General features: G+C 54.2%; 1 protein-coding gene across 7 annotated transcripts in view; it reads left to right on the top strand.

Annotated features, from left to right (window-relative positions):
• Positions 1–26,041, top strand: part of ZNF423 (zinc finger protein 423) — a 334,130-nt gene that overhangs the window by 292,433 nt on the left and 15,656 nt on the right. For all 7 annotated transcript variants that reach the window (XM_055332687.1, XM_055332689.1, XM_055332691.1 and 4 more), the window contains 2 exons: positions 10,074–10,205; positions 11,844–11,959. In XM_055332687.1, coding sequence (XP_055188662.1) covers positions 10,074–10,205; positions 11,844–11,959 — 248 coding nt within the window. The remainder of the gene's footprint in view (positions 1–10,073; positions 10,206–11,843; positions 11,960–26,041) is intronic.

The raw sequence follows: 26,041 nt of genomic DNA, 5'->3' as shown, positions 1-26,041 counted from the left end.
TGCACGCTGTGTTACAGGCCTTGGGTGTGAGTTTCAGGGAAGAATCGTGTCCAAAATCTCGAGAGCTCGGCAGTAGTCCTGTGGTCATTGTTCTCCGTGTTGTTCTCAGTCCCTCTGCTTAACAGCCCTGTGAGGGAGGTGGCTTTCTGCCCATTTCACAGGCCAGAGGACTGAGCTGCACAGGGACCGCGCTCAGCCCAGTCTCCCTCGGAGTCTGAGGCGGAGCCAGGAATTGCCTACAGGCTGCCCGGTTTTCAGCCACGTGTCTCCCCTCCACTCCCAAAAGAAGCTCATCTTGATGGAACGGGGGTGAGTGGGGGGCAGTCCGTGGAGCTGTCCTGTTTGCAGTGATGGGAAATCTCAAGGGGCGTTTACCCGGAATCATCCTCAAGCTTAGCTGACCCCTCACTAACATTCATGTGACGTGGCTCTTGGGAGCAGTCGGTCAGTGGAACCATCTGGAGTCTTCTGACTTGAGTTTGGGAGGAATAGAGAGTGCTCGAGTACGTATAACTCAGGATAGCAGCGTCCTGGAGACGCGCCTTGGCCAGATGGCTGTCTTGCCATGGGAACCCCAGGGTGAGCGTGGGGGTGGCTGAGCTAGTCAGGCCTTCCCGGGGTGTGGGACCGGGAGGGAAGGCCTGCGGTTGGCCCTCCCCAGCCTGCCTCCCCAAATTCCACGTGGACACCTCCCTCAGGTGCAGAGATGCACATCTGCCTGGCAGCTCGGCCCAGCCTCTCGGCTGGGGACACGCCTCTGGTCGAGGAGAGTCTTATCCGACCCTGGAAGAAAGCCAAGCAGCCTCGTGATCAAGCCAGGCTGGACCGACACGCCTGAACAGCAGATGAGAGGAGAAACCCGAGTCCAGACTCCTGGTGGATTTCTCCCGGATGCTGGCCTGCGAGAGGGCCCAGTGCTTCAGACAGGAATGAGTGAGGGGCGGGGAGGGGGGAGGAGAACCCTTCCCACCGGGGTGCACCTGCCCGCCAGTGGACGGAGCTGCGTTCTGCTGAGGTGGGGTGAGGGGTCAGTCTCCCCCTGTGTCCTGCAGTCTGGCAGCCCCCGTTTGGACGAGCGACATCGGTTTATTGTAGCGGACATCCTCGTCTCTGCCGGATGGGGATGTTGGTGGATACCTGGGTAAATAAGTATAAATAGTTTTCTTTCTGATATGTGACCGGATTATTTTCCAGTTGATTTCAAGCCTTGGCCCCAAGTGGCCCACAGATCAAAAAAAGATAAGGGTCAGTTACAAGGTTGAGCTCATTCTCCGTTGCCATGGCAACTGACCTCAGGCAACCCTCAGAGGACTACACCCAGCTCCCCAGGTGATATTTTTACTGTCCACGCCATCAATCCCAAGCCTTTCAAAACTCAGACTGCCTAATTGTCAGGGCTCTGTTTTGAAGAGGCTCTGGGTCCCCCGTGGGGCCCTGGTTCAGGCTGCCAGAGCTCATTTATAAGCCTTTCTGAAACACGGGGGACCCTGAGATGGGTCCCTCCTGGCCAGAGAGGCCTGGGAAGGTGCCCCCGAGGGGAGGAGGAAGGGCACAGCCCATCCTCCAGGATTAATTAGGAAAATGGGAACCCGGAATGGGGGCGGTGGTGGCGGGGCTCGCCTCCTCACTGTTCTTGAGTGATGAGAGGTGCTGGGCGGCCCTGAGCACCCTCGCATTTGGGGTCTGGGGCAGCGGAGACACCAGGGTGCTCAACACACTGTCAGCCACCACCCCCAGAGTCTCCAGCAGCCCCTCCAAAGACACCCCAAGTCATTCTCATGTGATAATAGAAGTGTTTCCCACTGTTGTTCTATTTCTCTGTCTTCTGTAAAATGTAGACAAGTCACTGTAGAAAACTTTACTCCTTTTTAGAGACCAAAGCATACAATCCTGGGAAGATCATAGGTGTGAGCACACAGCTTCATGACAACAGGCTTCCAATAAGATCCGCATCCTCAGAAACCTTTGTATAGAGCTCCTTGCCCCACAAACTTGAAGGCATGCCCAAATCACAAGGGCACTTTTAAAATGGAGATGCTCATCCTTCAGGTCTGGGCTGGGGCCTGAGATTCTGCATTTCTAACCAGCGCCCAGGAGGTGCCCGGGCTTCTGGTCTGGGGACCACACCGTGCCTAGCAGGGATGTAGATCCTCAAGGGCGGCCAGGGCCCTAGGAGTCCCACGATCAGCCAATGCCTCCACTTGTGTGCTCCCCAGTTCCTGCCTGGCCTCTGGGGAAGGACTCACCCCTTAGACCCTGTTTCCTCCTTTGCCCCTTGTCAGCTCCCAGGTCAGTTATCACCCCCCCCTTTCCCTTACAGCCTGCCATGGTTCATTTCCTTGTGGTATTTAATAAGAATCAATAGATAAACAGCCTGATCTTGCTGCTCAGATATTAGTATCTGCCCTCTTCTCTTCCACCAGAGGTCTTTGTTCCTTACAGAGAACAAAGGACTGTGTCCCCCATTGGCCTATGTTTCTATTTCCTGTTCGGTGCCTGTTTGTGGTTGGTTATTTATTAGGGCAGCATCAGAGGGGTCCTCTCCTGGGGTCCCCGTCTTGCCTATTCATTTACCTGGATGAATGCTGGGCTCCTTGTTCCTCCTCTTCCTTATCTCTGTTTGCCCTGTGTGTGTCTGAGCCTGGGCCCCTGGATCTCGTGGGTCTTTCCTTGACCTGATCCTTGGGGTGGGCTGCAGAATTGAAGGCTGGTGAATTTATTATCTGAGCTGGGAACAGAGGATTTCAGCTTGATGAGGCAGCCTGTGCGTCCCCTCCCAGAAATGCTGTTGCAAGGACAGTGCTACAGCCCCAGGCTGGCCCACGCCATCGCTGTGGGCGCTGCCTCCCTGCTTACCTGGGGAAAGTTCTGACCCTCCTGCCAACTGGAGCTGGTGCTGGCAGGGGGGTGTCCAGGCTCAAATGTGGGAACGAGGAGGGTACATCTGTCTTCCTCGCCCCAGAATTCTAGGTGATCAGGGACCAGAGGGTGGCTTGCTGGGTCTCAGGTCTTGGGCCTCTTTTGGTATTTTCCGAAGATATAGAGGGCTGCTTGGGGATGACCACATGTCCTCACCCTGGTTCTGCCACTTTGCTGGTAGGGTGGTGCTGTCCTTTTAAGCCTTCTTTTCCTTTTCTGTCCACTTGGCAGGACCCTCTAGGCCTACACTCCTGCAGGCCATTTTGTGAGGATCCAAATAGCGAGTTTCTGAAGGCAAGCACAGATTCTATAAGCCAACAGTCCTGCGAGTTTGGGTGGTGGGGACCCACCGCTGGTGAGTGATAACCAGCATTTACCAGCAACCTTACCCCATGCTCCAAACATTGTACTAAGTGCTTGACACAAATCATTCATTTCCTATTTATTGAGCACCTGCTATGTGCCAGGCCCTGTTCCAGGCACTGGTGACATAGCAATGAGCAAAATAACCCTCACGGAGCTCACATTACTCCGTGCGTGCGTGCATACGATGTGTATGAGGGAAAGAGTCAGTTAGTTAAAAAACAAAAACAAAACGGTGAACTCTGTAATATGCCAGGTGGTGGTAAGCACCGTAAAGGAAATTAGAAGGTGGGTGAGGTGCTAGAAAGGATAGGGGTGTGTGCTGCTTTCGCTGGGGGCATCCGGAAAGGCCTGTTAGTAGAGCTAGCATTTGAGCAGACTCCTGAATGAAGTGAGGGACAAGGACAAGGAGACAGTCGGGGGGCAGAGAGTTTTCATTGAAGACAGACATCCTTTGACAGAAGAAGCCTGATTGGTGGCCTTACAAAAACCCTGTGATGATTGTTCCCATTTTCTAGCCGAAGCAGCTGACGCTCAGAGAAGTTCAGTAACTCACCCAAGTACACACAGCGAACGACTGGAACTGGGACTCAAAGTAAAGTGTTTCTAGTCCTTACTTTGGTGTCCTTAATTGCTGCTTCCTGAATGGAGGTGGCTAATTATGCCCCCTGTCAACACAGGTGACAGTCACTGGTCCTCTGCTCTTGGAGGGGTCTGTGCCATAATGATACTGCTCGTGGGTCAGTCCCCGAGTGGGGTCCCTGCCTAGAGAAGGGCCAGGCGAGGCCCAGCGATATGGCGGGAGCAGGTCGGGCTCAGTGCATTAGAGCCGGAGAACAATGCCCTGTCCACTCCCCGCTGCAGCCTGCTGCCCCTCCCTCCCAGGCAGCAAATTATGGCCTCCAAATGTGTGCCCAGGCCTGCCTTTGACATCAGTGGGGCCCACCTGAGCTTCACCTTCAGGATTCTGATAATCAGCTCTCTCTCCTCCTGGCTTCCCCCAAGACCTGTATGGAAATAAGTATGTGTCTGCCAGGATCAAATGCTTTTGGAGACAAAAGTCGGTACCGAGGACATTACAGGGAGCTATCATCTCGGCACGATGCTCTTCCACAAAGCCCTCTGCTCCTCTTTTGGGCTGACACAGTTTCAGCCTGAAAGGTTCCAGCAGGCTGACTTGGTTTTAAGCAAAAGCACATCCTATTATTTTTTTGAGAAATGAAGTGTAAAATTAACACTTATTATTCCTGAGCAGGGGAAAAAAAAAAAAAAAAGAGGGTTGTTGGTTGGTTTGGGGTGGGAGGGGGGAACTCTGGGATTTTCGTGCTTGCTGGGTTGTTTCTTTGGCAGTTTGGGTTTGTATTTATTTTTATTTAAAAAAAAATCATAATGTATCAATGGATTCCCCGTGCCAGCCCCGACTTACGGGGACTGGAAGGAAAGCTCTGGCACAGTGAGCAAGCAAAATCTGCATTTCACTTTACAAATGAGTGGGGCTGCATGATTCACTTGAGTTGTGTAGGTCTCTCTTATGGATGCCTGTCATGTGCTATAAGGGGGAAAAAAGAGAACAGAAAGGAGGGGAAGTGATTTTGCGTCTTAACTCACAAAATCCTCCAGTTCCCAGGCCCCGCACCCCTACCCCCTGCACCGGGGCAGAGGGGCCTGCGGGCTCCCAGACAGCTTTGTCATTCTGCTCCGAGGTGTCTGCCGAGGCTGTGTGATCTTAGAGAATTCAGGAGAGTTATTCTCAGAGGGTGCCGCTCTCTGCGGACCCCACGACTTGGGACAGAGTGCGAGGTTGTCCATGTCGGCAGGGTAAGGAGCTGCGGTGGCGGTGGTGGCACGTTCTATCAGTACCGTGGGCTGGCTGGTATCGGGTCACCGGCACGCAGAGGACTGTTTGCACACTAACTAGGGCAGCTCCCCACCCCCCTTTTTCCTGGAGGGCTGGAGAGGCAGAGGGACACATTACGGACACCCCAGGGAGCTCCTCCAACCCCCCTCGGGCCGGGAGAGGGCCTTGTCCTTCAGAAAGAAGGTCTGCAAACCAGAAGGCCCGATTCTCAGGTCTGGGGGAACCCCTCCGGCTTCCTTGCTTTCACTTTGTGTTTGTTTTATTTTGCCTCCCAGGTCTCCCCAGGTCTGACTCTCTTTAACATGGGAGGGAGGGCGGAGCGAGGCAAGAGAGCAGTGGCATGCACCTGTCGGGCTCCTGATCTGATTAGCCCACAACCTCACATCGACACCGCTTCGGGGGTGCGATCTGCTTACATGGCAGCTGTTTGGGGCCTGGAACCGGCTGGCGGCTCCAGGGCTGCCTGACTGTGCACATATTTATGAACGTGGGTGCAGGGTGTAGCGGCGTCCATGAATCACGGGGAGCTGCTGATGAATTGCTCGGCACTCGGAGAACGGAAAGTGACTGTCAGACATGATTTCTCTGATTTATCAGTTGCGGGAACCTTCTTTGTCCTCTCGGCGTTTGTGCATCAGACGGCACGTCTCCATTCACAGCCAAGTGGATAAAGGCCCCGCTCGGCCCCGCTCGGCCCCGCTCGGTAGAGAGCAGTAAATCCTCCTTTGCCATCCCCGCCCCGGGGAGCTGGCTCTGGCTGGGCAGGGAGTGAGGGCCCAGCCAGGGGTGTCTCTCCCCTGGGAGTATTTCCCGGGCCTCTTCTGTGTGCCCAGGCAGGGCCTGATGCTGTGGGGGTTGGAGAAGGAGAAGCCACTATCTGTGTCCATAACCCAGTTGCCGGGATCAGAAAGATTCCTAGGATCTGGTTAGATGAATCCAGGATCACCATGCCCAGCCAGGTCCCGCTGTGCATGCAGGCATAGTCAGGGGAGGCTGCCTGGAGGTGGCGTGCAGGTGGGATCCATATGGATGGGGAGGCCTTTGTATCCTGTTCCGAGTACCACCCCCCAGCTGGCTCTCTTACCTTGGCAAGAGGTCTAGTTCTCTTTCCTAGAAATGGGGTTTTACCAGCGAGCAGGATTAATTCTGCTATTTGATTCATTTTTATCAGCTTAAACTTAAGGTATAGTATAAACCATAATAGAAACCTCTGTACGGTTGTCATTTCATATACCGTCTGCCTTATTAATGTCCTAGAGGTGTCCACATTCAGGGAGGTCACCGATGAGGGTGGTACCTCTCTTTCTCTCGTTCATTCATTCCTTACTTTGTGCCAGGCCCTGAGGAGCATCGTTTGTGTGGGGGACAGGGGGCATGTTGGGGGTCTTCTGAGGCAGCCCCCACACAGGAGGCCATCTCTAATTATGATGAGAGTCTCCCCAAGGGAAGTGGAGGACGTGAGTAGGGCCTATGCGGCGAGCGTGCTGAGCCTACCCTGCGTCCCCAAACTTGTCAATGAATTCCTTTTCTGCCAGTGTAAATGGAAGCTCTGCCTGGCTCTCTGTCGGGTGCATGTGGCCTAGTTGCCGGGGCTCCAGGGGCACGGCGAACACCCGGTAGATTCCAGCCAGTGGGCTATGTGGGGCAGGCCCACCTGCACACGCACGTGTGTGCATGTGTCTCTGCGGGGGGCGGAGGGGGGTGCTGAGGTGGGGGCTGGGGGCTGGCTGGGCCAGGGGGATGCGTGCTGTCCCTGCCAGCCCCAGCCAGGGCCTGGGGACCCAGGGACTCGCCAGGAGCCTCAGCCCATCTGTGTTTGTGTCTTGCCACTGGCAGAGCCCCTCTGCTACCTAATTCTTGCCTTTGAGGGCAAATCAGAGCACCTGGCACCTTTGGTGAGGCTGGTTCCCTGGGGGAGCCCAAGAGGGAGCCCGTGTCCTTGGCTGTCCCAGATAATACTCTCACTGATGCTGGCACACCTGACAGGAAACACTTATTGAGCACTTGCTGTGTGCTGGGGACTGTCCAATCCTCTTTCATGTATTAACTCGTTTACTCTTTTTGGTGGGGGGCAGTGGGGGGTGGGATTTGTTCATGTATTTGAGAGAAAGGAGACCAAGAGCATACAAGCAGGAAGGGGCCGAGGAAGAGGGAGAGAGAAATTTAGCAAGACTCTTCACTGAGCTCAGAGCCCGACTTGGGGTTTGATTCCACCACCCTGAGATCAGGACCTGAGATCTTGGTTTCGGGATGCTCAACCGACTGTGCCACCTGGGTGCCCCTGTATTGACTCATTTAATTGTCACATCCATTATAAGATGAAGGCTAGGGACGCCTGGGTGGCTCAGCGGTGAGCGTCTGCCTTTGGCCCAGGGCATGATCCTGGAGTCCCGGGATCGAGTCCCACATCAGGCTCCCTGCATGGAGCCTGCTTCTCCCTCTGCCTGTGTCTCTGCCTCTCTCTTTCTCTCTGTCATTTATCCATGAGAGATAAATAAATAAATAAAATCTTTAAAATAAAAAAAAAGACAAAGGCTATGTGGGGGGGGTGTATATATGTGACTTTTTTTGAAGGCTTTTATTATTTTTTTAAAGAATTAATTATTTGAGAGAAAGAGTGCATGCACAGGGGGAGGGGCAGAGTAGGAAGGAGAGGGACAAGCAGACTCCCCACTGGGCCCAAAGCCTTACACAGGGGGCTCTATCTCAGGACCCCGAGATCATGACCCGAGCCAAAATCAAGAGCCAGATGTTCAACCAACTGAGCCACCCAGGCGCCCCGACTTTTATATATTTTTTTAGAGCAGTTTTAGGTTTATGATAAAATTAAGAGGAAGATAGAGATTTCCATTATATTCCCTGCCCCACACATGCATAGCCTCCCTCATTATCTTTGCCACTTTCCAGAATGACCAGGTACGTGATTTTTGCAAGATGAACCTACAGTGACACATCACAATCATCTAAGGTCTGTAGTTTGCCTTGGGGTTCACCCTGGGTGTTGTACCTCCTGAGGGCTTGGACAAATGTGTGATGACACGTGTCCATCATTAGAATATCATGTAGAGTATTTCCACTGCCTAGAAATCCTCTGTGCTTGGCCTGCTCATCTCTGCCCCCACCTTAAGCAACCAGCTGGTCTTTTCATTGTCCTCGTAGTTTTGCTTTTTCCAGAATAGTTGGCATCCTAGCAGGTAGCCTTCTCTGATTGGCTTCTTTCACTTAGTAATATGCATTGAAGTTTCCTCTGCGCCTTTTCATGGCCTGATCGCTCCGTTCATTTTAGCACTGAGTAATAATCCATCCTTTGGATGGACCTCAGTTTATGTCTTCATTCATCAACTGGAGGACATCTTGGTTGCTTTCAAGGTTTGGAAATTACTAATAAAGTTGCCATAAATCTCTATTTATAGCTTTTTTTGTGGATATAAGTTTTCAACTCCTTTGGGTAAATACTAAGGAGCGAGATTGTTGGATGTATAGTAAGAGTAGGTTTAATTTTGTGACAAACCGACAAAGCCTCTTCCAAGGTGGCTGTGCCATTTTGCATTCCCACCCACAGTGGGTGACAGTTCCTATTGCTCCACATCTTTGTCAGGACTTGCTGTCATCAGGGTTCTGGATTTTGGCCATTCTCATGGGTGTGTAGTGGTGAGGAAGGCAGTTGTCGTGTACTTGAGAAAAGAGGAAACTGAGGCACACAGAGGTTATATAACTTGCCCAAGATCATGCAGTGAGTGGCAGAGCCAGGTTCCAACCCCAGATGATGTGACACTCAAGCCAGGGTGACTCCCCGCCGTACCCCCTTGCTGAGCTGAGGGCTGCACTGGTTGCAGATGCTGGCCCCTTCCAGCCTTGCACAGCCTCATGGGACAGGGGCTCGGGGAATCTCGTTTACTCTGAGCACACTCACCCCCTGGGCCATACAGTGTGGAGAAGAAGCCAGGGTTTGAACTCTTCCCTGCTGACTCTGGGCTGGGTCACCAGACTTTGGCACTGTACCCCTTGATGCTGGTGAGAAGCTGGTGCTTGGGGCTCCCTCTTTCCCTGGGTTCGAGTGAAGGTCATAGCGGCTTCCAGGTGGGTAAATGGAGCCATGTTCTGATCTGGAAGGACAGGGTGTCCGCCCTTTGTCCATCAGCCATTATCCATAGGCCATCTGTTTCAAATATTTTACAAAGAGCATTTGTTGTTTTGGTGGCATCTACTTATGGTGGCTCAGCCCTCAGAGTCAAAGCCAGAGTCCGCCCGTGGCTGGCAAGGCCCTGGGCAATGTGCATCCCTGTGTCCCCTCCAATCCCACCCCACCCCACCCCAACCCCGAGTTTCAGGCACATGGCTCTCCTGCTACTGGCAAGCCAGCGCAGGCCCACCTTGACTGTCACCTAGGGAGCCTCCCGTGTTCTCACATCCCCCCTGATGCTGTATTACACATTGGTCATCCTGATGATGTGTCTCCCCCACCATTAGAATGGGGGCAAGTGTGTTATCTGTTCAGTTCCCCACAGGATTCCTAGCTTGCCGTGCCTGGCATGCAGTATATGCTCAGTAAATATTCTACTAGATTCTTAAAAACTCTGATTGGACTCCTTTCTCTGTGCAGACCCCATCCTGGGCTCCTCTCCACAGTGACATGGTGGAGTCTCAGATTCAGGCTGTTGACCGTGGCCTGCACACATTCTTGGCTGCTTGACCAACAAGAGAAATGAAGGCAGACAGTGGCTTCAAGAGCCACATATCTGTGGCTGGCCCCTGGGGTCTCTAGGCTCTGTGGGAGGGACTGTCTGGAGCTGGATGGGTCCCGGCATCTGTGGCCCTCACACCAGCCCTGGGTCTGGGGACCAGGCACAGGTTGGCCTGGGCTATACTGGGGGCCCTTGGGCTCCTGCCCAATGTTTGCAAGGTCACTGACTGGCCATCATTTTCCTTGCAGAGGAAGGCATCAACCACGAGTGTAAGCTGTGCAACCAGATGTTCGACTCCCCAGCCAAGCTCCTCTGTCACCTCATCGAGCACAGCTTCGAGGGCATGGGCGGCACCTTCAAATGCCCCGTGTGCTTCACAGGTAAGTGTGTGAGGGGATGAGGGGGGAGCTGGGGGAAGGATGTAGGCCTCGCCCTTTAATTGTTGGACCTCAGCATATGCTCCCGCGCTGACATGGACCTGGAGTCCCCAAGGGCCCCACAGCCCATCACCCTGCCTGCCCCACGCAGAGCTGGCCTACACCCCGTGCACCTCCAGCCCCTCCTTTTAGGCAGATGGAGGGTCCTTTCCTAGCCACCCTTCACCCCTAGGCACAACTGAATTTTCCAGCCCAGTGTCACCCAACTTTGCCTTCCACGGGCTCCAGGCTCATCTCCCTGAGCTGGGAGCTCTGTCCTACAACTGTGGGGCTCTCTCTCTATGCACTTCTTGGCTTCCCCTCCTCTTGGGCCTGCCTCAGCCCACGCTCCATCCGTGCTCCAGGATGGAGGGGTCAAGGGCAGTTCTGCTGGCCGAGTCCCCAGCCCCTGGCCCCCAGCCCCCAGCCTGGCTGCCCGCCCAGGCGAGCGGCTGTCCCGGCCCGAGGCGAGTCTCAGGGGCTCTGCTATCCCCCCTCCTGCTGCCCAGATGGCAGCCGGTGTGCGTGGGGGAGCCCTGGCCTTCCCCCTGCCTCCCCCGACATCTGTCGTCTGCCACGGCAGGAAGCCCACCCCAGGGAGGGCGCCTGGCGGGAGGGGATTTCTGAAGTGCTCACCTCCCAGACACACAGCTGCCTTGGGGCCACCTCCTGTGTGCGCCCAGGGCCGGGGCTGCTCGTGGACTGTTGCGACCTGCTCTGTGGTGGGCCTGAGGAGGGGGCTGGGCCACGGAGGGAGGATGTCCCCGCACATGCACACACTACTGGGGTACGCGGGGCTCTTGGAACACCGTGGTGCCCCTTCCCCCTCAGTCGGGAGCCTCCACCCATCTGCTACCACCACACTCTGCAGGCGAGGTGGAGGCTGGCACCGAGGGGCCTCAGCTGCCAGGTCTGTGGGTCCAGGACACGGGGACCCTGCGTGGGGATCTGAGGATGCTGATAACAACCTCAAATAGAATAGGAATTTGTGTTTATTGAGCACCTTCTTACACTATGTAAGCACCAGTATTGAGCACCACTTACACTATGACAATATGTTAAGTGTATTTAGTTCAAAGCTCAACTCTGCCATCTGCTAGCAGCAGGACCTAGGACAAGTCATTTAACATTCCCAGTGCCTCAGCTTCCTTTTCTGTAAAGTGAGGGTAACACTAGTGCAGGGCCTGTGCCAGAGTCAGGAGCCCACACACGGAAGGTATCTGGCAAATGGTGAAGCTGAGGCTGACGATGGCGCTGGCGTTCCCTGGACTAATTATGTGCCAGGCCATCTTTTAAAGCATTTTGCAAGTAGTAAGCCATTCGACCCTCCCAGCCACTCAATACTGTAATGATCCTCATTTTTTTCAGAGGAGGACATGAAGCCACGAGGGGTTAAGTGACTTGTCCAACACTGTACAGCCTGTAAGTGGCAGAGCTTGGCTCCTCTGGCTCGGCCCCCTCCCGTGGCTGCAGTGATCTCCTAGTGGCCCGGGATTTGGTCACCTGTGTCCATGGGTGGGCGATCCCTCCTTATGAGTAGTGTGGGGGTGGCTGGGCTGGCGTCCCCAGAGTCTGGCCCCTGACAGCCGTGCCTGCGTCCAGTCTTTGTCCAGGCCAACAAGTTGCAGCAGCACATCTTTGCCGTGCATGGGCAGGAGGACAAGATCTACGACTGCTCGCAGTGCCCACAGAAGTTCTTCTTCCAGACTGAGCTGCAGGTGAGTGCCCTTGTCCGCAGCACACTCCCTCCTGGTGCTCTTTGGGGGCCTCCACAGGCACCGAGGGTCTTGGGGTGAAGCCAGGATGGCGGGTCTTGTACATAGCCTCACCCCACCCGAAAAAGCAACAGTTGCTCCGTGTGGAGGCAGTGGCTGCCTTCCCAGAGGCCGACATCGGGGTGGCCTCTGGGCCTCTACTGACCATCATTCTCAGACGAGCTGAACTGGAGCCACTAAGCCTGGTGAGGACTCAGAAGGCTCTCGTTTGTGGTGTTTCCATGCAAGCTCCTTCCCCTCTTGGGGCTTCTGGGTCTCTACCTATTTTTGATGATGATGTTGAGCTGAGCTGTGGATCTGTGGCTGGTGGTCTGTGTAGCTTGCATGACTGAATCCTGGGGCTGTGTGCAGCCAAGGACTGGGTCTGGGGTCTCAGAGCCTCCAGCTCTGCCCGGGAAAGCCAGAAAAGTGAGAGCTGTTGGGTTGGGCCCCAACTCAGCAGAAGGGGTGCCCACCACAGGGCCTGAGGCTGATGCAGCCCCTGGGTGCCACACAGTGGCCTTGGCCAGCTTCCTCAGATCGCCGTGCAGGCCTGGCAGTGGACAAGAGAGCCCTCGTGAGGGGACATTGTGGCGGTTGGCCACCCTAGGCCCTTCAGCCACTGCCCCTGTTGTCCCACCTGTTGATGGTTTCTGAGGACTCAGGTCTGTGTCCAGGTGAAACTGCCTTCTTCTGCTGGCTTTTGCATGAAATTCTTGTAACCCTGGATTGGTCACATGTCCACCCAGAAATACTGTGTGTACACACACACACACACAGAATACCACCTACACAGTGTGCATAAGACCACACCCTAAAAAGAAGCACCATATGGACATCCCCAGAAACACCACATGTACACGCAGACATGCCTTGATACCGTACACCGAGAATAACAGCATTTTCCACAAACCGTACAAGGGAGGTGGTGAACCACACATCAGCTCTCGAAGCTTCTGCTGGACAGCGGCACACCTCTCCCACTCCTGTTTTGTCTTGGCCAAATGCAGTGATGCGGCCCTGCCCAGTTCCAAAGGGGACGAGGTGGGTAATCATGCCCTGTGCCCAGAAGGAAAGGAAAGCTGACGTTTGTCACAGACTCCCAAGCGCCGTGCACACTGACCCACAGGGTCTGCCCACTGGAAATAAACCTGCCTGCACACCTGGGCAAGTGCCAAGCCTGCACTCAGCAGTCACACCACACCCCTCCTGGGGGTTGAGGCTGTGTCATCAGGTTGCTGAGGGGCAGCACTGGGGTGCCTCCTTTCTGGGGCTGAAGGGGTCTAGCCGTGGCCTGTGCAGGGTAGACTTCCCACTGTGCTGCAACACACCCGCACAGCCCGGCCTGGGCCTGTCCTGACTGCACAGCTCGTGACAGCCGTCACCCAGAGCCCATGGAGGGCTCAGTGGGCATTCACCCCCCCCCCCCAACAGTCAGGGTCCCTTCCCACAGGCTGGCCCCATGGCAGGGCTGGGCAAGCAGAGCTGCCTTCACACTGTCACCATGTGGGACCTAGCTATACAGACCCAGGCCCGGAGAGGGGGTCCCAGGTCCAAGTGCCACTTGCAAGGTGGTGACCCTGCCTGAGGCCCAGCGCTGCCCCCACCTTGATCCACAAACTGAGCATGTGCCCCTCGGCTGAGGATGGCTAGGGCTTGGCTGAGGATGGCTAGGGGCCCTCCCCCAGTCTGCCAAGCGAGATCAGTGGCAGCACCTGCCCAGCGGGCTGTCCGGGAAGCCTCCTGCACCTGAGCACCGCCCTACCGCGCCTCCCACCTGCTTCACCTGCTTGGTGCAGCTACCAAAATAGACCCCGGGTCCCCAGACAACTCCGGCTTTTTATAGCTCTATACGGCAGGCCTCTTTTAAAGCCACTAGCTCCTATAAACTATGATTTACTCAAACTTTGAACTCGCTCAGCCCTCTGGTCCTCCCACGTTGTCCTGGATGCCGAGAAAGGGATGCTCCCTCCCTTGCAGGTTTTTCCCAGAAAGGTTGCCCCGTCTCGCCTTTGTGAGCTCCATCGTTATCGTGGAGCCTCACGGAGGCCCAGAGAGCTGTGGTCTCAGGCCGATCCCGCTGCGAGCCATGCGCACCCGGGGCTGCAGACTGTCCCAGGCATCAGAATGGTTCCTGTGAGCGGGTGGTTTCCTGGGTCATCCGTCAACCTTTAAGGCAGATCCTCAAATGCCGAGAACCTCGCTAAATTATAGCCTTAACGAGTGACTATTTTCTGCAATTAATGATTTTAATTACAGACCATTTAAATGCAGAAGTGTTGTAGCGACACCCAGTCTATGCAAATAATGGCTTTCCTTAAAGTAACTTGAATAGCAATTTTCTGGGTTTTTGAGAGGAGGGTTTTTCAGGCTTGAAGTTTTCATCATCATTACACAGAACCTGGGGCTGGTGGGCAAGTGCCTTATTTCCCTGGGGTGACATGTGGGGGTTTGTGTGTATAGCAGGAGGCAGGGCCCTTGCTGGAGCCTTGACTGGCTCTCCTGGCTGTATGTCATTTGAGGTCCTGTGGGGAGACTCAGGGAAACTAATGTTTGTTGGCACAAGTGACTCTGAGCCAAGAGGTCTTAAGATATAAGGCTGAGGATTGTTCTCATTGTAAAACTGGAAATTCCTGCTGTGAATATAGAGGCAACAGTGATGAGATTTGGCCCTGGTAGGCTTGGGCTGTGTCACAGTGATTTGTCTACCTCCAAAGAGAATGTTCTCTTAGGATGCATTAATAGGAGCACTGTTGCCAGCATGAGGGAGGTGAAAGTCCTGATTGATTTTGAGTTCGTCTGGCTCTGCCCAAAGAGGACTTTGGACAGACTGGAACACGTTCATATCAGAGTGATTAGGAGCAGGAGAGAGAACTACACTTAGCTATCCATTTGTTCAGAGCATGTACATGGAGGGCCCACTACGTGCCAGGCACTAGATCTAGGAATGGCCAAGACTGTGGTGAATGAGACAGAGAAATACCCACAGGGCCTGCATTCAAGAGGGATTGATCGACAGTGTCCTGTCATGGTCACCACAAAGAAAATAAAACCAGGTGATGGGCTGGAGTGTGATGGGGGTGAGGTTGGATAATCCCTGGGGAGTGTGGTCAGGGAGGGCCTCTATGAGGAGGTGGCATTTGAGCTGAGACCTGGCTGGTGAGGAGTGTATGGAAGAGAGCCATGAGTGCAAAGGCCCTGTGGTCACGTGAGCTGGGTGTACTGCTGGAATGACAGAAGGCAGAAGGTGGCTAAAGCAGAGTGAGTGGGGAGCAGTGGTGTGGAGAGGGTTGGCAGGTGGAAGTTTGTCATGGTGGGGTTTGTAGGACAGCAAAGGAGTTTAGATTTTATCCCCACTGTGATGGGAATCCAAGTAGGGAAGAGGTATTATCCGATTTCTACCCTGAATCAAAATTAAAGAAGTCTCGTCTTTGAAAGACCCTGTTAAGAAAATGAAAAGCCACAGATCAGAAGAAAATACGTGCAAATCACATATTGATAAAGGACTTATATCCAGGACATATTTTTAAAAACCCTGAAAACTTAATAATGAAGGGCAACATCCACTGTAAAACAAGTGGAGCATTTCAACACTTCACCAAAGATGTGGGGACGTTCAACATGATTATAATCAGGGAAGCGCAAATGAAAACCACAACGCAAGGCCACCACACACTTACCAGGATGATCAAAACAGAAGCAAAAAGTCGGCCATGCCTAGTGCTGGCCAGGGTGCGGAGCGGCAGCTGGAACCCCCGCGTGCTGCCGCTGGAAACCTGAAGTGGTGTGGCCACCTGGCAAAATAGTTCTTGAGTCCCTGTAAAGTCAAACGTACACTTAATGTTTCACCACGCAACCCTCCCGCGACGTGTTTATCCTGGAGCACGAAAAACATGCTCACACCAGAACCTCCATGGATGCTGACCCCCAGCTGGAAACTCCTTAGCTGTCCCTTACCTGGGAACGGACGGACAGGTGTGCTACATGCATGCAGTGCCTCACTGCTTGGCAATACAAAGCAGCCGCTGACACACGCAGCCACTTGGATGAATTGCAAATGCCAAATGAAAGAAGCCAGATTTGAAAGGCGCCGTACTAACGTGGTTCTGTTTACCTGGTGTTCCAGAAAAAGGCAAGACTGTTGGAACAAAAAACACCAATGGTTGCCAGGGGCTGGAGGTGGGGAAGAGATAGGGGAGAAGGTTCCTGAACACACACACACATGCACGCACGCACATCCATGCACACATGTACGCACGCATGCACCCGGGGAGCTCAGGCAGCGTGCTCGGCTATGGGGATCCAGCCTGACTCCAAAGAGATTTCAGGGGACCCTTGGCCAGGAGAAGATGTGGGCAGATTGCTGTGAAAGTGTGGGGACACTTGTCTTCACGCATTTTAAGCTCTGTCCACTTGCTTGCAGCAGCCACAGACTTCTGGCAGTGGGCAAAGGGTCGGGGTGTGCATGCTGCCCTCTGACAATCACGGCTCATGCATCCCTCTCTGGGGTTAGCTCGAGCAGGATGAGGAATGGATTTGTAGGGACGCTGGGTGGCTTTTGTTTGCCGGAAGTGGTGTGGAGTTTCTGGTGGCCCAGTCCTTGAGAATCAAGTGCCCCTGTCTCAAGGTGGTGACACTCTTTCTTCTCTGCCTCTTTCTGGTTCATATTGTGTTTTCCTGCAGCCTGGCTCTCTGGGCTCATCTCTAGAAGGGAAAATGCTGGCCAGCGCTGCCGTGGCTTCTGTCATTTCTGCTGAGACAGACCCTCCTGGATATTTCAAAAGAGGGGATTTAGTGTGGGGATTTGGTTATGCAAGTAGCCGGACGGAACCCCCGGCCAGCCCAGAGACAGTGACTGCAGGAAACAGCCAGCATGCCAGCAGCAGGCTCGAGATCCCTGGAGAGGGGATCTGATGGTTGAGCTCCGGCGGTTGATGGTCAGCTGTCCAACTCTGCTCCACTGGCCCCGGGTGGCGGAGGGGAGCCTAGGTTGGTGGACCTGCAAATGTCCACTGTGTGGGGAAGAGTCTGCAGACGGAAGGAAGGAAAGGTAGAAGGTCCCTGGCGGCAGAGGTGTCTGAAATGCTGCAGCGGGGAGGCAGGGAGCGCACATGGTCTTTGTGAAGCAGCTCTGTATTTGCAGCCTGGCTCCGCCGTTTCCCAGCGCTAGGCCAGAGTTTTCTTATCTGGAAAACAGGAGTATTAACAGTTCCCACCTCGTAGCTGTGTTGCGGGAGACCCTTGGCGCAGTGACCAGTGCATAGGAAGAGTGTGGTTGACACTACCTGTGGTTATTATTAGCATTTACCGTTATTCTTCACGTTACCATGACCATGACTATTAGCATATTCTTAGTGTTAGGCATTGGAGGGTCAGCTGACTTTCCAGAGCCCCCTCCACTAGGCTTTGCTGTGATTTCCTGATTTCTGGCTTGAGCGTGGACACAGTGAGATGCTGAGTCTCTCCATCGGTGGCACCCAGCCAAGTGTGAAGGCCACGGGCATAGGACACCCACACTGGGGCTCAGGGAGAAGCTGGGTGTGCAGAGCGGGGAGGCGAGGTAGAAAGGCCACAGAGGCCGGGGCTTCAAGTCCTTTCCAGCTTTCACTGCCTCTGGCCCAAGCTTTTCCCCTGGACCGTTTCCTTCTGCCTTGCCCGGGGCTCAGTGGAGGGTAGTATGTTGATTTGGTGGGGGGCCTGCAACACAACTCTATAAGCCACAGACCCCGAAAATGTCCGGGGTGTTGGCCTTGCATTTCCAGCCTCAGGCCTCAGCAGATGAAGGCCTGGGGCCCTGTGGGCCCCTTGCCAGGGGTTAGCTGACCTGAGGGGAGGGGCTGGCTCAGCCACCCTGCCCAGCTGTCTGGGGATCCCTGTGGACACCTCCGTGCCCGTGGACACTGGACAGGGATGGCATGTCCTTCTGCCCATCCTGAGGCTCACTGTATCCTGCTCTTCACTGTCGCCAAGGGATTGCACGCAGGGAGTGTGCGAATTACTTAGCCATACGAGGCTGGCCTTCAACAGGGTGGACACGCTCCCCATGAAATCGGCCAAGAAATAGTTCGAGCAGTCACCTCCCCTGGGTGGCTCCCTTCCAGGAGACCACGCTCTGACCTAAGCATTTTGTATGGATTGTCTCAGCACAGGCCCATGAAATAGGTGCTCTTATGATCCTCATTTGCAGATCTGGAAACTGAGACTCCAAGAGCTTAGGTAGTATGTCCAGGGTCACAAGCAAATGGCAGAGCCACATGCAAAGCCAAATTGTCTTTGCCACCAAGGCAAACAGAAATCCTCCAAAGTTTAAATGAATTGCCATTTATATGAGCTAATAGATTTAAATGAGGCCTGCAGTGCTGAACTATAAAAAGCCTTCATGTCAGGGGACCCAGAAACTATTTTAGTAGTTGGGCCAAGCAGGTAGCTCACAAGTAGCAGTTAACAGCAGTTGCGAAAGAACCTGCTTGCAGGTGGGCCCAGGTGGAAACACACTGGGGCCACTTCTGCGCTGCTGAGCCTGTACCTGGCGTTTGCTAGGCTGGCACTTGAGGCCAGGAGCCCGCAAACCTAGTGAGAAGCAATGGGGTGAGTTCAGCTCAGGCTCCGCTTGAGCAGAGGAAGGATTAGGGCTGGTCGTGGAGACAGGGACTGCAAAAGGCCACAAGCTTCCTGGTGCTGCCACTTTTCCCCCCTCTGGCGGCCTCGCTGAGTGCTGTCACACACAGCCTGGAGCCTGAGAAAGGGTCTCTTTGATGGGGGGAGTTCCTGTGCTCCTCAGACCTCCGTGATGGGCCGGGGCTGGGCGGGGGGGAGCAGTGGGTCTGCCCTGTGCCCTGGAATCTAGGCTCCCGTATTGACAAAGTGAGGGGCCGCAGGAAGCGCTCCCCGAGCCGGGGCCTGCAGCGGCAAAGCGGCCAGCCCTGCGTTGAGCGGGCGCATTTAAAGGATTAGCTCACGCTGTTTGCTTGTGTGTGCCTAATCATGCCGCTTCCAGCTAAATGATTACAATTGATTAAAAGCAGAGCTAGGTATTCTAACAAGCAACCTGGAGCCCTTCCAATGGGGTGAGCTGAGCCCTGCCAGGCTGAATCCTGGTACCCAGCCAGGGGGAGGTGTCTGTGAGCTAGGGGCGTGCTCTGAGCTCCACTGGGACCCTTTCTTCTTAGCCCTCAAGGATATTTGAGTTGACCCTTCCCCTCATTCCATTTTCATTTAAGAATATACACTGAGGGGACACCTGGGTGGCTCAGCGGTTGAGCATCTGCCTTCGGCTCAGGGCATGATCCTGGAGTCCCGAGATCGAGTCCCACATCGGGCTCCCAGCATGGAGCCGGCTTCTCCCTCTGCCTGTGTCTCTGCCTCTCTGTGTGTGTCTCTCGTGAATAAATAAATAAAATCTTTTGTTAAAAAAAGAATATACACCGAGTACCTACTGTAGGTAGGTGCCGTCATGGGGGTCCAAGGCACAAGTGTGCACAGGTAGATATGATCCCTATTCTCACCCAGTTGTCATTCTTTGGCAGATGCCATCGATAAGTCAGTAAATACATGAACTAGGTCATTCCAAACTGTAGAATTTTGAGGACAGTAAAACACTGCATGGTGATGGAAAACGATGAGTGTGTGTGTGTGTGTGCGTGCGTGTGTGCATGTGTGTGCGCATCAGGCCAAGGGCAAGAGGATGTTGAGGATTGGGTGGCCAAAGAAGGCTGGCATTTCAACAGAGTCCTGAAGCTTGTGAAGGAGCCAGTGTGGGGAAAAGCTGGGGACCTTCTGGGAAAGGGAAAAGCCAATGCAGATTCAGAGACATGGACAGACTTGGGGTGTCCAGGGAACAGAGGAGAGGGCTGGAGGTGGGTGAACACCTTGCTTCGTGCACCTGGTCTATTCAGCGAGGTAGGTGCTTCCTGGCTGCTCTGTTGATCCTTGTACTTGAACACCCTTCCTTTCCTCTCAGGCTTCAGGGCCCAGCTCAGGTGGTCCCTTCTCTGAGAAGCTCTCCCTGATTCTAGCTCCTTTAGCTTCTCTGACCCTTGGTTTAACCCCTTGATCCCTTTGCCAGTGCAGAATGAAATAACTATGTTTACACCTGACTTCCTGCCCACATGTGAGTTTTGGGCTGTAAAACTCCCTCTGTCATCCATTCATCCATCAGTCTGGCCATCCATCCGTCCATCCATCCATCCATCTATCTATCCATCCCTCCATCTCTCCCTATATGTTTTACCATTATTTTTGAGCTCCTAGAAAGTAGGAAAATAAACAAACAAGGAAGGGAGAAGAAGAAAGAGGGCTGTCATCTAGGGTTGCAGATTCTAGGAGCCCAGGTTTTTAAAATTCTTGGTCCTTTTTTTTTTAAGATTTTATTTATTAATTCATGAGAGACACAGAGAGAGGCAGAGACACAGGCAGAGGGAGAAGCAGGCTCCCTGCAAGGAGCCTCACACAGGACTCGATCCTAGGGCCCCAGGATCATGACCTCAGCCAAAGGCAGATGCTCAACCACTGAGCCACCCGGGCGTCCCAAATTCCTGGTCCTTATAAGATGGGTAACCGAGGAGCCAGTTTCCTTGCCTGCGCGCTCGTGCTGTCAGATCCAGCCAGATAATTATAACTAATAATAATTAAAAATTAAAAGTGCTCTAGGCACATACTTAGCATTTGACTCTTTGGCTGAGTTCTCTGTAAGTAGGAGCATCTTCCTCCGTCCCACTTTAAAGGCAGCCCTGTCCCTGCCACCCCACGGCTGTAGGGGGAGCTGGGCCTGGCCTGGCTTAGCCTCGGGCAGCAACAGGGAGGTGCCTGGTGACACCCAGCAGCAGTTCCAGGGAGTGAGAACCTGTGGCTTGCTTTGGAGTAGCCACCAGTTTGTTCCATCATTTTCCATTGCAGACATTGGTACCTCTTTGGCCTCAGTTACCTCATCTATAAAATGAGGTAAGACCTACTGGTTTGGGTGGGCATGAAGGTGGAGCGCTCAGGCGTGAAAAGCACTTAGAACGTAAGGCTTCGGGCAGCCCGGGTGGCTCAGCGGTTTAGCGCCACCTTCAGCCCAGGGCGTGATCCTGGAGACCCAGGATCGAGTCCCACGTCAGGCTCCCTGCATGGAGCCTGCTTCTCCCTCTGCCTGTGCCTCTGCCTCTCTCTCTGTGTGTGTGTCTCTTATGAATAAATAAAAAAAAATTTAAAAAATCTTAGAAGAAAAGGTAAACTGTAACAAATTAAAAAAAATAAATAACCCAAGGCTTCCTGCGGGTGACCATGGCATATTCCAGGGTAGGATCGCTTTGTGCGCCTGCCTTCCCCGCCAGGGCAGGACACCAGAGCCTTTCACGGAGTGGATTCTTCTTTTTTTTTTTTTTAATATATTTTTAAAACCTGTCTGCTATCTTCCATCCTCTTTTTTTTTTTTTAAGCTTTTTTAAATTTATTTTTTCATGAGAGATAGAGAGAGAGAGAGAGAGAGAGAAGCAGAGACACAGGCAGAGGGAGAAGCAGGCTTCATGCAGGGAGCCCAACATGGGACTCGATCCCGGGTCTCCAGGATCAGGCCCCGGGCTGAAGGCAGCACTAAACCGCTGAGCCCCCTGGGCTGCCCTCACGGAGTGGATTCTATTCAGTGTGACAACACACTATGGGTAGGCAACCTGGGAGCAGCTCTGTGACCTTGAGCAAGTCACTGACCTTTTGTGGGCCTCAGTAGGTGGGGGGTAATGACAGCTCCTTCCTGTGGGTGTCGGTGAGGCCAAAGGTAGTGGTGCCTGAAGAGCCTCCAGCAGCGGGCACAGGTTTGGTCAGCCCCTGCCACTACTGTGTCCTTGCGCCTGTGGTCTGGGTGCCTGGAGGCCTTTGGTTCACTCCCTCGTCCATTCGTTCATTCAGTCCGTCACGCGTGATATGCTCAGTGTAGCCCACAGTGTTTCCCGAGCAACTTCTCTGTGCCAGATGTGTGCAGGTGTTGGGGCACACAGAGGCCCAAGTCCCTCAAATGTTGTAGGGAGAGGAACAGTAAACAGATGACAAACAGAACGAATGTTGACTGTATGCTTGTGGCATAATGTAGTATAACATATGGTGTGTCATCCAGTTCCATCATACGCTACGCATAACCTGACATGTCCCCGTGACATCACAGGAGGCTTGGGGCACCTGGGCTTTCCTCCTTTCTCACTGTGTCTCTCTCTCTCTCTTTTTTTTTTTCTTTTTTTAAGATTTTATTTATTTATGAGAGAGAGAGAGAAAGGCAGAGACACAGGCAGAGGGAAAAGCAGGCTCCATGCAGGGAGCCAGATGTGGGACTCGATCCCCAAACTCTAGGATCACACCCTGGGCCGAAGGCAGGTGCCAAACCGCTGAGCCACCCAGCGATCCCTCTCACTGTGTCTCTTGATCTGTTTACTCTTCAGTGGGGCGCAGCCTTCCCTGTCTCCAGCATCTTCATCTCTTACCACTGTGACCGCTGTGGATGGCTGAGCCTCCTGAGGGGCTGAGTGTGGCTATTTAGGGTCTGCGTCTGGGGAGAACGAGTGGGGGTCACAGATGGCTCATAGTTCTGAGCCACTCACCCCAACATAGTAAAAATGAGACAGTATTTTCTGAGTGCTTCCTGGGAGCCCAGTTACCTCCCTTCACGTGTGTAGTCTTTTGAGACCTCATGGAGACCCCACAAGTGTGGCATCCTATGATCTTCATGTCACAGATGGGTAAACTGAGGCTCCCCCCGGGCTACACAGCTGCTAGAGTTGCAGAGCTATGAACCAGGCAGCCTGACACTAACATCTGTGTTCTCAGCCCCGAGGCTGAGGCAGTGGGCTTGAAGGGGACTCTCAGTCCCCTAGGAGCCAAGGACAGGCCTCTGGGTGCTGGGTGCTGGGTGCTAGGGGCAAGCAGGAGAGTGATATGGCTTCACTCCAGGCAGGTGGGGTGAGCAGTGGCTACCGTGGTCACTGCTGAGAGGAGCAAGAGGGGATCAAGCCCTGGGAGGAGCCTGTGTCTGGGTGTACCCAGATGCCCTCACGAGACCCAAGATCTGCCCGCATGAGCAGTGAAGTGTGTGGAGGCCCAGGTGGGGACGGGGGGGCTCCCCCCAAGGCCCGGCTCCAGGCAGAGATGGCACTTGGAATCAGCCTCAGGCTGCCTGTCTGCCCATCAGAGCCTGTCATTCATGCCCTAGGGCGGGGGGCCAACCAACTTAAGAGGGGCACCATGCCATGGCGACAGATGGGCATGGGGGAGCTGCCAGGAGCTGCCAGGAGCCTCCAGCCAGCGGCCCTTGTGTGTGCCGGGAGCCCAGCCCCTGCCGGCGCGGTCCCAGCCCGGACCAAATGCCTTCAGTTTCTCAGGAACAATGACAATCCTACATAATCAGTGGGTGCCGGGTGGGTCTGAGGCTCCCAGAGGCTGACCCTGTACAAAGCCCTGCCCCCCAGCCCCCACCGACTAAGACAAAGAGGCAGCCCCACGTTCAGCAAAGATTAGGGCCTTGAGGGCTGGAGGGGGTGAATCTCAGAGTTGCTTCTTGCTGTCACTGCGACCTTGGGCATATGACCTCCCCTCTGAGGCTCACCATCCTCCCCTGGACGCGGAGGCTCCTTGTGGGGGCGCAGCAAAGCCTTCGTGGAATGTGGGGCACAGCGCCCAGCCGGCGGGGGGCGGCCCTGGGGTGGAGCTGCTGTGATGTCCGGCTCTCACAGATGGGAGACTCCATATCATGCCACGTCACACAGCTGGTAAGGGCCGACCTCACCCCGGTCAGGTGGGGGATAACAATAACAGAGACACCCCTGGGGACTGCGGGGGGGCCCTCTGCATCAAGCTTCCTGATTCGTCCTCCGGCCAATCCTATGAAGTCAGCGCTGTTCTTCTCCCGTTTTGCAGCTAGGGAGACTGAGGCACAGCTAGGCAGTGGCAGAGGTGGGGCTTGAACCCAGACCGCCCGGCTGGCGGCAGAGCCTGAGCCTCGAAGCACTCCGCCAATCCCGCGGGCGGCGGCTTTCTGTCGTGGAGCCCATTCCTGTTAAGCACGAGGCCTGCTTTGTCTGCCGACGCAGCGTGCTGGGAGCGGGGCTGGCTGCCTCCTGCAAGGGTGCCGGGGTCTGGCCTGGCTGGGGGTGCTCGGCCCCCGCCAGCTGAGAGGCGAGAACCGGGTGCTCTTGGCGGAAGCCTGGATTGCGCTCTTTGGTCGAGCAGGAACAATTACTAATGACATTTAGAAAGAAATTAATGATGAGAAATGCAAGTTGGCATTTCAGGAGCGCCAGTCAGCAGCCGTGCGTCCGCGCTCACAGGAGAGGCGAGGGGTGGGGGCCGGGCACGGAGGGGGAGGGAGGAGATGGCAGAAATTAATTTTGCTGTGTCAATAATGAACGTGGCCTCACTCGCTCTGCTTCTGGAGTTCAGACAAAATCAAACATGGACTGGCGGGCGCTGGCCCACGGCTGCAGTGAGATGCCCTGTGTCCTAGGATCCGTGCGGAGGTGGTGACAGGTTTGGTGCGGTGTCTCCTTTCGGTGGCAGGGGGGTGGGCAGGGGGCAGCAAGAGGAGAGGAAGCAGCCTGAAGCCTGGGCCGTTTGGACGCAAATCCAAGCCCTGCCTCTGACCAGTTGTACGATGTAGCAAGAGCCGCTTCTCCTTTCTGAGACTCCGTCGCTTCATCGGTAAAACGGTGACAGTCGGGAGGTGTAAGGATCGTGTATGGAGTCCTGGCGGCCCAGTTTGGGCACATAGAAGGAGCTCAATATATTGTTAGGCACTACCATATGTCACCGACACACAACTTCTCATAACACCTCATAAACTGGACTGGCTCACGTGTGTGTTATACTTGAATTAGTTATACTTGAATTTTGTTCACTGTGTTACATCAAATACTGGAGCATCTTATATTCTTTGGGTCTTGGATAAAATAGCACATTGAGGGCAGCCTGGGTGGCTCAGTGGTTTAACGCCGCCTTCAGCCCAGGGCGTGATCCTGGAGACCCGGGATCGAGTCCCACGTCGGGCTCCCTGCATGGAGCCTGTTTCTCCCTCTGCCTGTGTCTCTGCCTCTCTCTCTCTCTCTCTCTCTCTCTCTCTGTGTGTGTGTGTGTGTGTGTGTCTCTCATGAATAAATAAATAAAATCTTTTAAAAAAATAGCACATTGATAAGGAGGTATGGTGAGGGGGACACAAGATGCTGAAATTGTCTGGAGCAGAGATTGGGATTCCCAGGGGGCTATGAAAGTGTGCCAACTCCTTCCCCCCAATCAAGTGCTCCAGAATGATGGAGAAGGACCCCGCCAGCCTCCTCTCCCGCTGAGGGGAGGAGTAACACACCAGGAAAAGTTATTACCATAGTAACATTGAACATTTTTGCCTCATGGAGGGTGAAAACTTCCAGGCCATGGCCAGGGATATTGAAATCTTTAAATGGTGATCTGTGTGTCAAAATGGAGATTTCCTGTAATTACGGTGGCTAACATATAGTGCTTATTGAGCAGCAGACAGTGTTAATGCCTCTATTATTAAAGTAAGGAAACTGAGGCACAGAGAGGCAGTCTCCCTAGGCCACAGAGCTGGTCAGTGCTGGGCCCAGACCACCAGCCCCAGATTCTGTCCTCTAGAGTTCTTGATTTTTCTGCAAATCAGACCTAGAAATCCCTGGACCACACTTTTGTGTGGCAGCAACCAGCTGTACCCCTTTAGACACAGGGATGTGCTCCCCAGTTCAGGACTACCCCACCTGGTCTGTCCCACCTGGTTCCTTACCCACCTGGGCTCTGAGTCTCAGGCTCCTGCTGCAACACATCCTGGTTGGTAAGTATTATCCCATTGGCACTTCAACAACCTGGTACCACGAGGAGTGTCCTTTGCTCTCGCCATTTTGCAGACCAGAAAGCTGAGGCTTGGGAAGGACAATAAAGTATAGGATACCTGCAAGGAAAAGAGGGTCCCAGGGGCAGAAATGGGGAGTGTATGCCACCTGCATGGTTTGCGTGTTTGAGCAGGGGAGGCAAGTGTGGCTCAGTGACTGGTCCCCCCCATACCCTGAAGCCAGACCTGGA

This window comes from Nyctereutes procyonoides, unplaced genomic scaffold, assembly GCF_905146905.1.
Source record: "Nyctereutes procyonoides isolate TBG_1078 unplaced genomic scaffold, NYPRO_anot_genome, whole genome shotgun sequence".
In the NCBI taxonomy this organism is placed as follows: domain Eukaryota; kingdom Metazoa; phylum Chordata; class Mammalia; order Carnivora; family Canidae; genus Nyctereutes; species Nyctereutes procyonoides.
This window is presented reverse-complemented; position numbering and strand designations above follow the sequence as displayed.